Genomic DNA, 16,688 nt, shown 5'->3' with positions numbered 1-16,688 from the left:
GAGTGGGGTGCCATTGCCTTCTCCAAGAATAAGGATGAGATATTTAGAATAGGAGAGAATGGAGAGTCAGATTTTCACTTGATGTAAATATAGTTTCTCTTGGCTTAAATTCACTTGAAATGTATTAGTTAGAGTTGAAGTGTCATTGCTGTTATATATTTTTAACCTTTTGAACTCTTACTTTAAAATCATAATTTGCATTTCTGTATTAAAAACAGTTTGTGTTTTGAGAATAGGTGATTTAAACCGTACAGTCACTGAAACTGTTTTTCTTTTTTAGATACCGCAATTTTGATCAGCCTCATCGATTTTATGTCGCTGACGTGTACACTGATCTTACCCCCCTGAGTAAATTTCCTTCCCCTGAGTATGAAACGTTTGCGGAGTATTATAAAACAAAGTATAACCTTGACCTGACCAATCTCAACCAGCCGCTGCTGGACGTGGACCACACGTCTTCACGGTAAGGCACTCCAGAGATGGCACTTGGATTGTACCTGTGCCAGTTTCCCAAGGTCAGTAGGCAGATGTGGAGGTTTGTGGTCCCCGCGGCCCACCGGTATGTAGACCCTGAACTCAGGAGGTCCTTGGCACACACGGTTGCCCAGAGTCTTGTCCAGGGGTCTGCAGTTTGAATGAGCTCTTCCAGTGAGCTGCCCTGAAGTCATAGAGCCGCTGTCAGAGTGAACTTGTCTTTGTCTGTTTGATAAGATTATTTTGAAAATTTTTTAGACTTAATCTTTTGACACCTCGCCATTTGAATCAGAAGGGGAAAGCTCTTCCTCTAAGCAGTGCTGAGAAGAGGAAAGCCAAGTGGGAAAGCCTGCAGAATAAACAGGTAGGAGTTCGCTGTCATTAGCATACCTTAGTATTTTGAAAGATGCTTGGATTTTATGTTAGCAAGTGAACTGAGTGACTTATGAGTTTTTTGGAAGTTGCCCAACACTTAGGTTTTGTTTTGCTTTAGTTACTGTGGCATATTAACTTCATTTGAATGTCTTTTTTTTAATTAATTATTTTTTTATTGCATGATAGTTGCTTTACAGAATTTTGTTGTTTCTGTCAAACCTCAACACAATGAATGTCTTTTTGGTAAGCGCGAGAGGTTTGGCCTTTATGCTTGGTCCACTGGTAGCAATTATATCATGAAATCCTAGGATAAATCCTGTGTTCCTTAAAGGGTTAGTTTTTAAAACATTTCTAAAAATAAGATTTTGCTAGTGTTTCTGATTTTTGTCTTTATTCGTCAGTGAGATTGATTTTTAAGTTTTATTTGTATTCTCTTGTGTGCTTGCTTTGTATTTACCTCTCCGCAATTTACACTTAGCCACATGTTTTGCGCTCTCACAGATACTGGTTCCAGAACTCTGTGCTATACATCCAATTCCAGCATCACTGTGGAGAAAAGCCGTCTGTCTCCCCAGCATACTCTACCGCCTTCACTGCCTTCTGACTGCAGAGGAGCTCAGAGCCCAGACAGCCAGCGATGCTGGTGTGGGAGTCAGATCACTTCCTGTGGATTTTAGGTATGCCTGTGCCGTGGGTCAGAAAACATGGCTCATGAAATCCCGCTTGCAAAAAGCACTGACTTCAGTTCACATTTTAATTTTATGTAGAATAATTTTTTAACAGATTGGAAAGAAAATGTGGATATCTATTTAATCCCTGAAATAGAGGCGTCATTTGACTCCTAAGTGAACATCTGTGTATCGAGTCATCCTTTGCTGATGCTCAGAGGGAGAGGAGAGCTTAAGGTCAAAACCAGTGATTCCCTTTTCAGTGGTGGCAGTTTAAGTAAAAATAAAAAGAGTTATTTGTCCCAGGGCTGACATTTTAAGGCTCTTCCTCTTTTATAAATCAGATATATGTTAAAGAGCAGCTGCCTCGGTGTGTGGTCTTCAGTTGCTCTCTTCTCACTGGTCAAGCCTCTGCATTCTAAGGAAATTACCGGTTTAATGACTCCGATTTATTTTGCTTATCCAGTTGGCAAGAGCAAGTTGGTTTAGGCACTGAGGAACTTGGTAATAGTACCAATCACTTACTACAGTGTCAAACACTGGTTTAAGCGCTATAGCTTGTATTAGATGATTTCATCTTTAGGGCAGTCCTATGAGGTAGGAATTACTGGTTCCTCTTCCAGGGATGGTAGCTAAGGTACAGAGACATTGAGTAAATTACTCGAAATTCCCCAGCTAGTCACTCGGCTGGCCTGGAGTCCCAGTCTGTGGCCCCGGGTCCGCTAGGCTGACCCCAGGCTTCATGAACTCAGCCCCACCCAGTGCTGCGGGGTTGCGAGTAAACCAGCGCAGAGAACCATGTCCCACTGTGTGGTTTATATTGTGAAGAATTCCCAGTAGTGCTGATGTCTGCCTTGGAACCTTATTTCTCTTTAAGGTAGGAATATATTTATACCGATCTTTATCTAACTTTTACTCAGATTGCACTGGCCTCTTTGAAGGGTCTGATGAAAAGTTATAAAAAATGTCTTTGCAGATACCCTAACTTAGACTTCGGGTGGAAAAAATCTATCGACAGCAAATCTTTCATCTCAATTGCTAACTCCTCTTCAGCTGAAAATGAGAATTACTGTAAGCATAGCACAATTGTCGTCCCTGAAAATGCTGCACATCAAGGTGCTAATAGAACCTCCTCTCTAGAAAATCATGACCAAATGTCTGTGAACTGCAGAACGTTGTTCAGCGAGTCACCTGGTAAGCTCCAAATTGAAGTTTCAACAGATCTGACAGCAATTAATGGTCTTTCTTACAATAAAAGTCTTGCCAATGGCAGTTACGATTTAGCTAACAGAGACTTTTGCCAAGGAAACCATCTGAATTACTACAAGCAGGAAATACCTGTACAACCAACTACCTCACATCCCATTCAGAATTTATACAATTACGAGAACCAGCCCAAGCCCAGCGATGAATGTACTCTACTGAGTAATAAATACCTTGATGGAAATGCTAACACATCTACCTCAGATGGAAGTCCCGTGACGGCCGCCGTGCCTGGTACTACAGAGGCTGGGGAGGCGCCCCCGGACAGGACGGCTTCTGAGCAGAGCCCTTCTCCTGGGCACTCCTCGAGGACGCTCGGCCCCAACCCTGGGCTCATTCTTCAGGCTCTGACCCTTTCGAACGCCAGCGACGGATTTAACCTGGAGCGGCTCGAGATGCTTGGTGACTCCTTCCTGAAGCACGCCATCACCACGTATCTCTTCTGCACGTACCCCGACGCGCACGAGGGCCGCCTTTCCTACATGAGAAGCAAAAAGGTAAGGAGCCGTCCTTTAACCCTTGCGCAGTTAGAGGACTTACTCAGGGTGGCTTCCAGCGTCCGTGATCCAGAGGACTAGCAGAGGCCTGCTGCAGGGGCTGCCCCGCCCGGCAGGGCAGCAGGGGCCCTCCAGAGCATGCGCACAGGAGAAGGAGAGTGCTGGTTCTTAGTCGTGTCCGATTCTGTGCGACCCCGCGGCCTGCAGCGCGCCAGGCTCCTCTGTCCATGGGACTCTCCAGGCAAGAGTGCTGGAGCGGGCTGCCATTCCCTTCTCCAGGGGGCCTTCCTGACCCAGGGATCGAACCTGGGTCTCCTGCATTGTAGGCAGACTCTTTACCAGCTGAGCCACCAGGGAAGCCCCGCACAGGAGGGACACTAAATGTGTGGAATTAAGATTCAGAGAAGAAAAGAAATGAAGATACAAGAGAGGGGTTACAAGGTGCCAGGTACCTGCTTGGCATGTAACACACAAAGCTGCTGAGTACTTGGAAGGAGGGACTGTCACTTGTGATCAGGGAAGGCGTTAATGGAAGGACGTACGTTTATAGTGTGTAAACAGGGAACAGATGGCAGAGCGTGTCAGCACTCGGTGAATAAACCATGGCAGCAGTCAAAAGTGTGGAAATATGTGGCACGGCCTAGACAGTCCGGCTTTAGAGACCTTGCTCTTGACCATTACACCGACCTCTCCCTGCTGTTGTCCGTGACACTTGGCGCTGCACTGAGTGGTCCACAGACGTTCTCCATCCAGTCTTCTCAGCGAACCCCTGAGAGGTAGATGATAACACGGCCCCATCTTGCAGATGAGAAAACCCTTGCCTAGAGAGTTTTGTCGGCTCGTGCAGTTCACCTGGCTGGTCTGGGATGGTCAGGAGCGTGGCTGAGGCTGGAGCCCCAAGCGTTCCACACTCTTCCCTGCAGCCTCCTTAAGTAAAGAGGGTGCTTGCTGCAGGAGTAACCCCCAGAGTGATCGGGCTCTGCGGGGCCAGCGCTGGGGGAGGCAGGAATGTCGGAGTCAAAGTGAAGTTAGGGCTTTTGGACTTCATGGACTCGGCGGTGGAATGTTCAGGTAATTAAGAATGTAGGACTTTCTACATTGTAGGATGCGGTCTGGGTCTGGGTGAATCGTCTTTTAAGAGTGCTAATTGAGAGCAAACGAGATTTCCCCAGGGTGGTTGCAGAGGTTGAGAGTGAGTAGAAAGTAACCGCATCCACTTAGGTAGGAAAGAAATTATTTTCCGTTTTGAAAGTCCTTCCATCCCGCTGCTCAGAAAGCTCTGACTCGTTACTTGCAGCGGAGATCGTTGTCACTCGCGCAGCGGGGTGCTGAAGGCCCTTTGGGCGTGCTCGCCCCAGCCCTGCTGCAGCCAGTGGCCTCCCCAGCTGTCTTTCCCGGGCCTGCACACACCTGCTGCTGCTACTCTGCTCTTCGGCTCATGTCTCCATGTGAACGCGGCCCGCCCCACCTTGTACCTCCTGTGGGCCCTCTCTGAGCTCCCTCTTCCTCCTCCATCCTGCGGACCATTTCCACTGACTTTGTAATTTCCATCCAAGTGCCTGTCGCATGTTATCCTCTCGTTGGCATCTGCGATGCTGTGGTCCCACGGTGTGGAGAGGGAAACTGGAGTCTACTTACGCCACGCGGGTGGCGTGGGAAAGCCCTTCGGCCCAGAGTGAGCCTCGTGGGGGCTTCCCCCTCCCCATCCCGCAGGCTTCAGGGACCACTTCCCTGTCACATCCCAGCCAGTGCCTCTCCAGCGTGGGTGCTTGTTCAGGGGCGTTGAGTTACATGGGGGAAAGGGACTCGTGAAGTGCTTACATAAAAAGGAGCCCAGTTTTCGGAAAATGAAATTGACAATTCTAGACCTTGGTGTTCAAGTAAAAACTAGGCAGAGACATAGCGATTTGAGTAGATTATGGAGGAGATGAAGGCTGTAGAAAAAATAGACCAGAGGGAAGACAGTGAAGCTGGCTTATTGATGTCAGTGAACACGGAATTTCTCTTTATTGCCTTTGCTCTGTTTTAAAATAGTTGAAATATCTTGAAATGCCATCCAAAACAAGAGTGATATTTGGAAAAGCATTGTAGTTGAAATCATATTTATAGTTTAGGTTCAAGGAACTTAAAAAATTATTTTAGTTCAGTTCAGTGCTGGTTTTTATTTTATAGCTAGAGTTTATGGTACTTCCACCTTTTATTTCATTGAGAATATTGGGACATTTTGGACTTGGTAGATTTCGATTATTTTCTATTTTGATAGCTCCAATCAGCAGTTTGAATTTTCTATCTTCAGATTACATGAGAATTTAATATTTCCTGTCATGAATAGGTAGAAAAACTGTAACTGATGACTAGTTATGGAATATGAAGAATCTGTAGATAAAAATTACATTAATGTCTTACATGAGTTTCCACAGTGATCATTTATGGATAAGTGTTGCATAAATTTTTTTCTGCTGCAGGTCAGCAACTGTAATCTGTATCGGCTTGGAAAAAAGAAGGGGCTGCCCAGCCGCATGGTGGTGTCCATATTTGACCCCCCTGTGAATTGGCTTCCTCCTGGTTACGTAGTAAATCAAGACAAAAGTAACACAGAGAAATGGGAAAAAGATGAAATGGTAAGTTTCTCGTAACTCGGTGGATTTATTTTCTGGTGAGGGGGTGGAATCTTGTTCTATTAATTTTTTGTTTCTTGTCCCCAGTGTGTTTATAATAGAGTAGAAATTCAATATAGTAAATTAATTTCTTTTCATTGAATTTAGAACAGTGTTGTAACTGTGATAGAGAACAGTTTCTATTATCTTCCCTTGCCAAAGGCAAAAGAGTATCTGGTGTTGTGATTCAAAAAAAAAAAAAGGGCTTAACTCTGTGACATTTCACTTGACTATTACATATTGCGATTTATCATAGATCCTTAGCTCTGTTCAGTGAAATCAGTAGCCTATAATCTCCAATTTGTCTGTGAGATGATTTCAGTAAAATCTTGCTTTTGCAGCTCAGGGCTTCCTCATTTCTCCTCTTGTGACCTTAAAAAAATAAAAATATGTAAAGGTTGTAGTTTCCTGGAAATGGTTTAAATCTTTCCAAAAACTTAAAAGAAGCCTGCGAACTTTAGCTGCTGCTGCGTTTCGTCTCGTCTGGAGGCCACCAGAGGGCAGCTCGCAGGGCCTGGGAGCCCGGAGCTATGGAAGCCCGCCGGCCAGGGCAGCTGGCGGGGAGGCCATCTTGCCAGCAGTGTCGTTTTTCAGACATTTATTTTGCATTAATGATGAACTGGTTAATTGTTACTTCATCTCTACTAAAGATCAGCAATGAGAATACGGTTTCTTTCACAAGTTATATTTTCTATATGTATTTTTTTTTCTCTCGTCTTCTTTCTGACATGTATGCCCTAGATAATCTGTTTTTAAGTATTTCCAGGTAGCATGCTCGGTGACCCTGTTTTGATTTTTTAACCTATTCACTGAGTATATTTTTATACTTGTGCAGTATTTGACTTATTATAGATTGGACTTACCTGGCAGAGCATTGAGTATTTTAATGCAAGTTGGGTTAGAAAAATTATATATGTTATTAATTTAGAAAGAAGCTTAGAGGAAAGTGTGTATGATTTTGAGAACTTCAGAGAAAATCTTGCATGTCTATGACAAAAATTCCAGAAACACTTATCCTGCCTTATAAATAGTCAATAGTATCATTGGTGCTTTAGAAACTTTTTTTTTTTTAGCATAAAGGTGATATTAGCATGTCCTTTTAACTAAAAAAAATTTTTTTTGTTAAAGATGCTACGTAAAGTTCTTATTTATTTTCCTTAGCATTTCAAATGGCCTGGTCCTTTGATTTTTAGATTGCATTAAAATACTGTTTATGTTTTTATTTAATAATTTCTGTTTCTTGAAATAGACTGTTAGATGATATTGTGAAGCTTATGCTTAATCCACTCCTATTCTGCCTGCTTCGCTGCTCAGCAAGTAGGTTTACATGAAAGCTCTGCGTACAGATGCCAAAGGTGGGAATAGCTTAGGTGGAAAGTGAACTTGAACTGTGGGAGCAAAGAGTTTCTTGCTAGTGTTTTTTTGTTTTTGTTTATTCTTGAAGAACTGGAAGTGCTCCTGGAAACCATTTAGTAAGGTAGAATCCCACTATTTTGCAGATAGAATAACTGAAACCCAGAGGCATTAAAGAACTTCGCACAAGGTCACACAGCTTATTTGTTGATAAAACCCTGGCCTTTTTTGCACTTTGCCAATTTTTGGTTATGGTAGCATCTTACTAAAGATATATAAGGATTTTTTAAAATGAAAATATTATTGTCTTTTTTAAAATAAAAATTTGGCCTTTTTTTCCACCCCCCCTTACGGACCAGATAGTCAAAAACATCTCATGTTACTCTGGGAAAGTATAAGGTTTTTATTAGGTAATAGTCCCTAGAGGTATCCACCATTATAGCTTTTTTTTTTTTTTTGGTGTTCTTCCTTATTCTTGAAAAGAAATCATAAACTTTTTAATCAAAAAATATAAAGAAAGTTAGCTGTAGATACACGGCTTGGTTCATCGCACTTGTTTCTTTTCAGACAAATGCGCTGTTTGTATCTCTCTTGAAAAAAGTGCTCCACAGAAAGCTTGAAAACCTTTATGTCATAATACTCTGCAAAATTGTCACTATCAAAATTGAAGCACACCCTCCTTCCTTTCTCCCCAAGTAAAGTCTTATTTCTTTTCTTTTTTTCACTGCACAACAGGAATTCGGTGTCTTTCTGGCATTGCAGAAAAGGTCCATGGTTACTGAATCCTGGCCCATTATTAAAATTGTCACTCACAAATAAGCTTTTGCCCGAGAAACTGGAATTAGCAAAGACCTTCTGACAGAAATTGGATTGTTGTGTTTCATGTTAGTCTAAATTGTCTTCTATTTTTGTCAGTTATGCTATAATCTGTTACCCTGAAGGGAAAAGCATAATTTCTCAAATTCATAGCTTAGTTCATAGTGATCACTTTTAGTTTCCAAGCAAGGCAGTTTAGTTTTACATTGTAGCGAATGTGCTTGGATGTGAAGTGGCAATAGGGACAAAAACTTCATCATGAAGCCCCACTGTACATTTTTAATGTTATGAAGAAAGTAATTTTATCTGTTTATATATTATACTCTTACTGAATTGCAGAGGTTATGCTTTTTCTACACCTGGAATTTAATTTTGTTAATTTGAAAATCTTTAAAAATTTCTTTTAAAACTTTGTCAGCAAAATTGAAGAGCTCTGTGATCGGCGTATGAGAGCTTTCATTGTGTATCTTGCCAGAGTTATAATTCTTAGCTGAAGTTTTGCCTTGTGAGCCTTAATTTTAAACTTTATATCCGTGTATAAAATCCTTAACTTAAAGTTTCATACTAGATAAAGGTCATTTTATAACTTAGAAAATGAACATTCAAAGAACATGTTTTACTTTGTTTATATGATTAAATAACTTATTTTATGTTAATTGAAAACAAATGGCCATGATTTGAAAGTTGCCTTTTAGTATTTGTGGTTGTCATTTGAAATTATCCATAACCCTTGCTTTTATTGAGTCTCAAACCCTTTTAAAAACAGCAGCTATGTCTCCCCTCCTTCCCCATTCCCCCTCTTCCAGACAAAAGACTGCATGTTGGCTAATGGCAAACTGGACGATGACTTTGAGGAGGAGGAAGAGGAGGAGGAGGACCTGATGTGGAGGGCTCCCAAGGAGGACGCCGACGACGAGGACGACTTCCTGGAGTACGATCAGGAGCACATCAAGTTCATAGATAACATGCTGATGGGGTCAGGGGCTTTCGTCAAGAAAATCTCGCTTTCTCCTTTTTCCGCCACCGATTCTGCATACGAGTGGAAAATGCCCAAAAAGTCCTCCCTGGGTAGTCTGCCATTCTCATCCGATTTTGAGGATTTCGACTACAGCTCGTGGGATGCGATGTGCTATCTGGATCCGAGCAAAGCTGTTGAAGAGGATGACTTTGTGGTGGGGTTCTGGAATCCATCAGAAGAAAACTGCGGTGTCGACACAGGGAAGCAGTCCATCTCTTATGACCTGCACACCGAGCAGTGCATTGCCGACAAGAGCATAGCTGACTGCGTGGAAGCCCTGCTGGGCTGCTATTTAACCAGCTGTGGCGAGCGGGCTGCTCAGCTTTTCCTCTGTTCGCTGGGGCTGAAGGTGCTCCCGGTAATTAAAAGGACTGATCGGGAAAAGGCCATGTGCCCGACCAGGGAGAATTTCACCAGCCAACAAAAGAACCTTTCAGGGAGCCGTGCGGCCGCCTGTGGAGCCGGCTACCGAGCCTCTGTGTTGAAAGACTTGGAGTATGGGTGTTTGAAGATCCCCCCGAGGTGTATGTTTGATCACCCCGACGCAGACAGGACACTGCGCCACCTGATCTCGGGTTTTGAAAATTTCGAAAAGAAAATCAACTACAGATTCAAGAATAAGGCTTACCTTCTACAGGCTTTTACACACGCCTCCTACCACTACAATACGATCACGGGTAAGGAGCCCCAGACCACAGCTTGCTGCTCTGAAAGTGAGGCCTGGTGTTAATTGGATCAACCCGTAAAATAATGTAAAGAGAATAATCTGTGTATGTACAGACTTAGAGCTTAATATGCACGGTGGGGGGAGGAAGCGTAGGAAAATGAAAGCAGTCCTTTTTTCCCTCATCTTTCTGGGCTGTTCCTAAACTTTGATAGTTGGGAGCAGAGCTGTCTTAGCAGCTCACGTCATTTTCTGTGCAGCATAGTTAGATTTGAGCCTAGTATTGGGATGTGTTTTTGCTGTTTTATCCTGCCCCACTGCCTTTATGGTGTCCGGTCACTGCTGCTTCAGGTTCTTAAATAATTTATTCCTATATCCTGGATGTGTCCCCATGTCTTTTTATTGTTCTTCCTGAACAAAAAGGCCCCTCTCTTAAGGTCTTTTAAAGTCTAAAGAGGAATCGATTAAAAGAAACTCTTGGCACAGGAAGGTTTCATCGCCCTTGCTCTGTTCTTCCCATCGCCTGCTTTGCAGTAAGCTCCATGTTTCTTTCTCTCCTTTATTTAATCGACTCCCAGTCCGTTCGATTAGAAGGGAGAACAGGCGCCTAAAACCAAAACCAGCTTCAGATTGTGAAACAGCGAGAGTCTGGAGTTTTTTTTTTTTTTTCTCCCCTCTATGTCAGAGTCACAAGCGCTTGAATTCAGAAAACCAAAGCTGAGTATAACGTTTGTATAAGACAAACAATGTAGGTTAAGATGATCAGAAGAATGTAAAACCAAAAGTGAAAAATTATCTGGCTTAGACTAGAAACGCTGGTGAAACTGAAGCCTGTTTTTCTTTGTGGAGAAGAAACGAGGCCTGGTTTTCTACTGCACTCTCCTGGAAGGAGCCCTGGGCTCTACTCGGTCTCAGCCCTCGCTTCTGAGCTCGCTGGGCGTGAGGGGGCCGCTCACTTAATCTGTTCCCACCTGGGTTTCTACAGTTGAACGGCTCCTTTTAAATCAGTGTGAGAAAATAGAAGTGTTGGTTAGTGTTGATAAAGTCTCCCATTTTGACGTTGATCATTTTTGCTGAAGGTCTCTGCTTGCCCCTGCTATTCTCCTTCTTGATTTGTGTCAAATTCACCATTTTTTATTCAGTTTGAGAAGAAGGTCTTCTTGTACTAAGTGTCATCTTGTGTAACAAATGTAACCCAGGAGTGGTGAGGTGTGTATCACTCCCACACTTCGCAGAGTGTGAGTGGACAGTGCCCAGTGGTGGTATCGCAGCGTGGGGAGGGGACATGTGCAGGGTCTGACGTTGCTAGATGCGGATCGTGATGGAGGCTTTAGAATGATGCCCCAGCACCTACCTGGCCACCAGAGAGCCAAAGGAAAAGGCTCAGTGAAATGATGTCACTTGGGAAATGCCTTTTTCTTAATGAGCGTTAGTCCTTTGGCAACTTAAGGGTTTTATGACCCCAATTTATATATCAGAAATGTGCTTAATTTGCCATTAGAACTTAATTTCCAGAAGCTTCAATAGGATGTCGTTCAGTAATTCTGTCATTGAAGAATATACGTGTAAATGGAACCCCCTTCTCAATATTTTCAGTGGGTCTTGGGGGAATCCATCCTTTAACTGAGTTATTATTTGGAAGTCGTGTTGGTGGTTTTGCTGGCTCTCATAACTTCCCTTTGAATCTTCCTTCAGATTGTTACCAGCGCTTAGAATTCCTGGGAGATGCAATTTTGGACTACCTCATAACCAAGCACCTTTATGAAGACCCACGGCAGCACTCCCCAGGGGTCCTGACTGACCTGCGCTCTGCTCTGGTCAACAACACCATCTTCGCGTCGTTGGCTGTGAAATATGACTACCACAAGTACTTTAAGGCCGTTTCTCCTGAGCTCTTCCACGTCATCGATGATTTCGTGCAGTTTCAGCTCGAGAAGAACGAAATGCAAGGAATGGATTCTGAGGTTAGTGCCGTTTTAAGATACGTTGAGTTCAGTGTTTAAAATAAAGCCTTCCAACTAGGCTTCTCAACACAGCCATCCAAAGAGCCAGCTGAAGGCCAGGGTTGTGGTCCTCAGCACGCTCTGTGTTCTCCAGGAAACCTACATGGGTCATTGTCTTCAGGCAGCCCTTTTAAACTTGGCCGCAGGTACTGTGGTCATTCTGGTGAGGAGAAGGAGCCAGGGGCTTCCAGCAGCTTCATCCTCAGTCCTTGATGTGGGCTTCTGGTATTCAGGCATGCCAGAGAGGTGCACCGCACCCCCCCTGACCCCCACTGTGGGCTTCCGGTATTCAGGTACGCCAGAGAGGTGCACCGCGCCCCCTCCCCACCCCACAGTGTGGGCTTCCGGTATTCAGGCATGCCAGAGAGGTGCAGCCCCCCGACCCCAGTCCCCCAAAAAGCTTTAACCTTAGTGAGAGCTCGGCATGGTGGATTCTGCCCTTTCTCTGTTTAAAATAGATCAGAAATATTTGCTCTATCTCAGTAAGCATCACGAATGTACATCCTGCTTCTCTTGAAATGGGGAAATCTCATTTAAAAAGCAAACTTCTAAAATTTTAGGGATTGGAATTTGATAGACGTCTATTGTAGGTTCAGCCAAAGATCCTTTTGGTGATGGAGCTAATTCTCGTGTGTGTGTGTGTGTGTGTGTGTATGTGTGACCTGTTTTGAAGTTTTATAAGGAAAGATTTTGCTGAGATCTTTCCAGCCTCTGATTCTTCACTAACATCCATCCACATACCTGGGTACCCAGGAGAGCCCTCTCATTTCGTCTTTTCATTCTGACCCCTCTGTTCTTTCCGTAGATTTCTTACTAGAACTCAGGGAATCCATTCATAACTCTGGTAACCACTGTAATTATTCTTTCTTGACTATGTACCTCCCTGTTGTTAGTTATACAAACTTTGTTAAGGAGGAGTGCACTTCCTTGGCGTCCTATGAGAGAAGTGGGGAGCCTGGGTTTGGAGGTGGAGCCACAGGGCGGAGGGTCAGGCGGTAAATTGGGTGTCGGGTGTGCTGAAGGAGGGCCATAGCTGGTACCCTTCCTCCCTCTTCCTCCCTCTTCCTCCTGGTACACTCTTCCGAGATTGGTGGCCTGAGGTGGAGTACAGCCAGCAGTGAGACCAGGAGTCACAGCCACCTCAGGTACATTCAGTATTGCTTCTAGTCTCCTCCTGTAGAAATACGTAAGCTTAGAAGTTGAGGAATTAGCTAAAACTAACCTTATCTTTTGACTTCCCTGGTGATTTAGTGGTTAAGACTCAGCTTCCAATGAAGGGGGCACAGGTTCGATTCCCTGCTTGGAGAAATAAGGTCCTTGGTCAAAAAAACCTTTGATGACAGTTGGACTTACTGGCTTTTGCTAGTTTTTGTTCATTCTTTTCCTGCCCTTTGTTTATATAAACATATTTATGGAAGTTATGAAAAAGTGATGGGGAATGTCATGTCTGGCTTCTCTAACTTACTGTTGGATCTTAAAGTCTTCACCATTCTGGGCCTCAGTTTCCTCATTTGTAAAAGAAGAGAATTAAATGTGGTGAAGAAAGAAAAGTGGGGTCACTCAGTCATGTCTGACTCTTTGAGACCCCGTGGACTGTAGCCTACCAGGCTCCTTTGTCCATGGGATTTTCCCGGCAAGAGTACTGGAGTGAGTTGCTGTTTCCTTCTCCAGGGGATCTTCCCAACCCAGGGATTGAACCGGGGTCTCCCACTTTGCAGGCAGACGCTTTACCGTCTGAGCCACAAGTAGATACTTGTAAACTTGTTAAGTTTTAAAATTCCCATCCACAACAGTAAGGTGCCTTGTTTTTCCAGTAGTCAGCATTATAAACCCACTGTATAGAATTTTGTGTGGCTAAGCAATCCATTTAGACATGGCTCTCCTCTCTTCTTTTTATTTCTCTTTCACAAGTAATTTGTATTTTATAAGATAAAAGAACCAAAATTATCATTTTGTGATGTTTCGTTGCTAATGTATATAAACATAAATTTGCATAACATACGAAATGAAATTCTGTCACACATGCCTTGTTCTTCTTCTTTGATATACTGTGGGTGATTTTCTCCAATCATTATTAATTGGGGTTATGACTTTTAGTAGGCTACACGCTAGTGAGTATATGGCTGAAGTGTAATGTGTTCAAACAGCTCCTTTGTGGCTGGATGGTTAACGTATTTTCAGTTAGGGTTTTAATAAACATGTATGTGATAGATATGCATAAATATCCAGCTACCCTCTTAAGATGAGCTCCTGGAGATGGAATTGCCACATCAAAGAATTAGGAACTTTTAAAAGGCATTTGCTGCCTATGTAAATTTTTATTCTATTAATTTGAATACCTACTATGTGTCAGGTTCTCTGTCATAGTGATTTATTAAGTGGTTTAATAAAAGGAGAGCTGGGAGGAAAACATCTTCCAAACAGAATTTCCCTGTCAAAAAGTGGCGGTTTGCCCTCCCACAGCAGCGTGCACCCTTGCTCACGCTGCATGGATGAGGATTCTGCTGGCTCCTGGCCGAGCTGCCGGCGGGCAGAGCTGTTTCAGCACTCAGTTCTGTGATTGTGCGTGAATTTGAATTTTTTTTTCCATAAATTTATTGACTATTACAGTTTGTGGTAGGGTTGTCTTTGGTTTTATTTGAAAGTCATCTTTTTTCCCCCTTGTTGAATACAGAATACTAAATAGAGAAGGGCTTATTTTTCTTAAGTGAAGAACTTTTTTTTAAGATAAGGTAATGTTTGGACTCATTGGGAAAGACCCTGATGCTGGGAAAAACTGAAGGCAAAAGGAGAAGAGGTGGCAAGGATGAGATGGTTAGGTAGCGTCACGGACACAGTGGATATGAATTTGAGGAAACTCTGGGAGCTAGTGGAGGACAGAGGAGCCTGGTGTGCTATAGGATATGGGGTCTCAGAGTCGGACACAGCGACAGCTTTTATGAAGAACCTATTACAGTGTAGTTGGCCTGTCATAAATGTTTGGTGTTGTTGCCCTTGTTAAAGAGATGGTAGGAGTCACATCCAAGAAAAGAAAAACATCTCTGTAGACTGCCTTTCTAGGAGGCCTTTCTGCTTACAAGTTTCTTTTCTCACTATAATAGCTTAGGAGATCCGAGGAGGATGAAGAGAAAGAAGAGGATATTGAAGTTCCAAAGGCCATGGGGGACATTTTCGAGTCACTTGCGGGCGCCATTTACATGGACAGCGGGATGTCGCTGGAGGCGGTCTGGCAGGTGTACTATCCCATGATGCGGCCGCTGATCGGTATGGTTGGCTCCCCTTCGGAAGAAGCAGGATCACAATTCAAAACGACTTAAAAAAAAAAACAAAACAAGCAGATTAAGCACGTTATTCTTTCATTTTGATTACAGAAAAATTTTCTGCAAATGTGCCCCGTTCCCCTGTGCGAGAATTGCTTGAAATGGAACCAGAAACTGCCAAATTCAGGTAAGCAAAAGTGTGCATGGAAGAGCATTAACTCACTGAAAAACAAGGGGGAAAGTCCTCAGAGATGCCGTACACTCACGGTTTTGAGGCAGTACTCACCCTGGGCCGTGCTGTCCTGCGGTTGCCATTTGCAGCCTGATTGACTGGCTCTTTTTGCTCCTGGGAAGTGAGAGGGAAGTGGCAGCATCATCTGTTGGCAGTGGGAGGCTGTCAGAATGCACGTTTCCTCTGTGCGGTGTCAGCTTCTACAGGGGACTCTCAGCCTGAGAGTACGTACTTGGTGCTGATTGACAATAACAATAAATACTTCTGACTTCTCATTCGAGCTGCTTGGCTCTTTTGCAGCCCAGCTGAGAGAACCTACGATGGCAAGGTCAGAGTCACCGTGGAAGTGGTCGGGAAGGGGAAGTTCAAAGGCGTTGGCCGAAGTTACAGGATTGCCAAGTCTGCTGCAGCAAGAAGAGCCCTGCGAAGCCTCAAAGCTAATCAACCTCAGGTTCCCAACAGCTGAAAACCCCTTTTTAAATTAAAAAAAAAAAAAAAAAAGGAAAGCAGAATTAGGTGGAAAATATTTAAGTTGAAAAGGATGATTTAAAACTGATAGTGAGTGGAACGAGTTGAAGGCAGAACGTAAAGTTTGTTTGATAACAAGATAGATTACAGAATAAAACATTTAACCTATGTAAAAAATTTTGGAACTAACCGTAGTTTTAGTTTTTTGCGCAAACACAATCTTTCTCGTCTTCTTTCCTCACTTCTGCTTTGTTTAAATCACGAGAGTGCTTTACTGATGACATTTTCGCAAGTGTTCAAAGTGATTCTTGACCGTTTTTGTCTTGTTTCATTTTAGTTTAATTTCTGTCGGTTTTGCTTAGAGTTAGGAGGCCAAGGAGCTTAAACCTGAAACAGCACCCCCCAACCCCGACAACGGGTTCTGTTGAGAGCTCTGGGCACCCATCAGCGTGCGCGGCAGAGCCCGCCCTGCGGCGTCGATAAGCCGAGTAGAGGGATGCGGTTTGAGAGAGGAGTGTGCCAGTGCTCTCTCTCCTTCCACGTTGCATTGTGTAAGACGATGCTTCCCGGTCGCTATTGCACTTATTAGTAAGGGACAGATTGTTGATCAGCATGGGCCGGCATGTTGGCAGATCACATCCTAGTTTTCTCATGCCATGTTGTCTTGCATAAAAGAGGTTCTTGCCTTAAAAGTAAAATCCTTGTGGATATTCTTTCACTTCTGATCTTTCTGGAACAAATCGTTTCACATTCCCTTCATTCTGTTTATTATGCATTAGACCTCGAGACAGCGTGATACTTAATGACTCACTAGTATAGCTGTAACCTAACTAATGACAGGATTATATGAGAATTTCTGTCAGGTGTACTGAAGACATTTTCAAAATCAGAATATGTAACCTATGGATTTTTTAAAAGATACATCATCAGAATCATCTTT

The 16,688-nt window shown here is 43.4% G+C and overlaps 1 protein-coding gene across 4 annotated transcripts in view; it reads left to right on the top strand.

Moving 5' to 3' along the window:
* Positions 1–16,236, top strand: part of DICER1 (dicer 1, ribonuclease III) — a 46,682-nt gene extending 30,446 nt beyond the window's left edge. For 3 of the 4 annotated variants that reach the window (XM_052659410.1, XM_052659408.1, XM_052659412.1), the window contains 10 exons: positions 281–463; positions 733–838; positions 1,351–1,526; positions 2,494–3,277; positions 5,743–5,898; positions 8,910–9,798; positions 11,481–11,749; positions 14,890–15,052; positions 15,160–15,235; positions 15,581–16,236. In XM_052659410.1, coding sequence (XP_052515370.1) covers positions 281–463; positions 733–838; positions 1,351–1,526; positions 2,494–3,277; positions 5,743–5,898; positions 8,910–9,798; positions 11,481–11,749; positions 14,890–15,052; positions 15,160–15,235; positions 15,581–15,746 — 2,968 coding nt within the window. In that variant the 3' untranslated portion in view covers positions 15,747–16,236. The remainder of the gene's footprint in view (positions 1–280; positions 464–732; positions 839–1,350; positions 1,527–2,493; positions 3,278–5,742; positions 5,899–8,909; positions 9,799–11,480; positions 11,750–14,889; positions 15,053–15,159; positions 15,236–15,580) is intronic. The other variant, XM_052659411.1, reaches the window with a different exon arrangement.
* Positions 16,237–16,688: the final 452 nt, after the last annotated feature.

Source organism: Budorcas taxicolor, chromosome 21 (assembly GCF_023091745.1).
Source record: "Budorcas taxicolor isolate Tak-1 chromosome 21, Takin1.1, whole genome shotgun sequence".
Classification (NCBI taxonomy): domain Eukaryota; kingdom Metazoa; phylum Chordata; class Mammalia; order Artiodactyla; family Bovidae; genus Budorcas; species Budorcas taxicolor.
The sequence above is the reverse complement of the archived record's forward strand: the minus strand, read 5'-3'. Positions and strand labels throughout refer to the sequence as shown.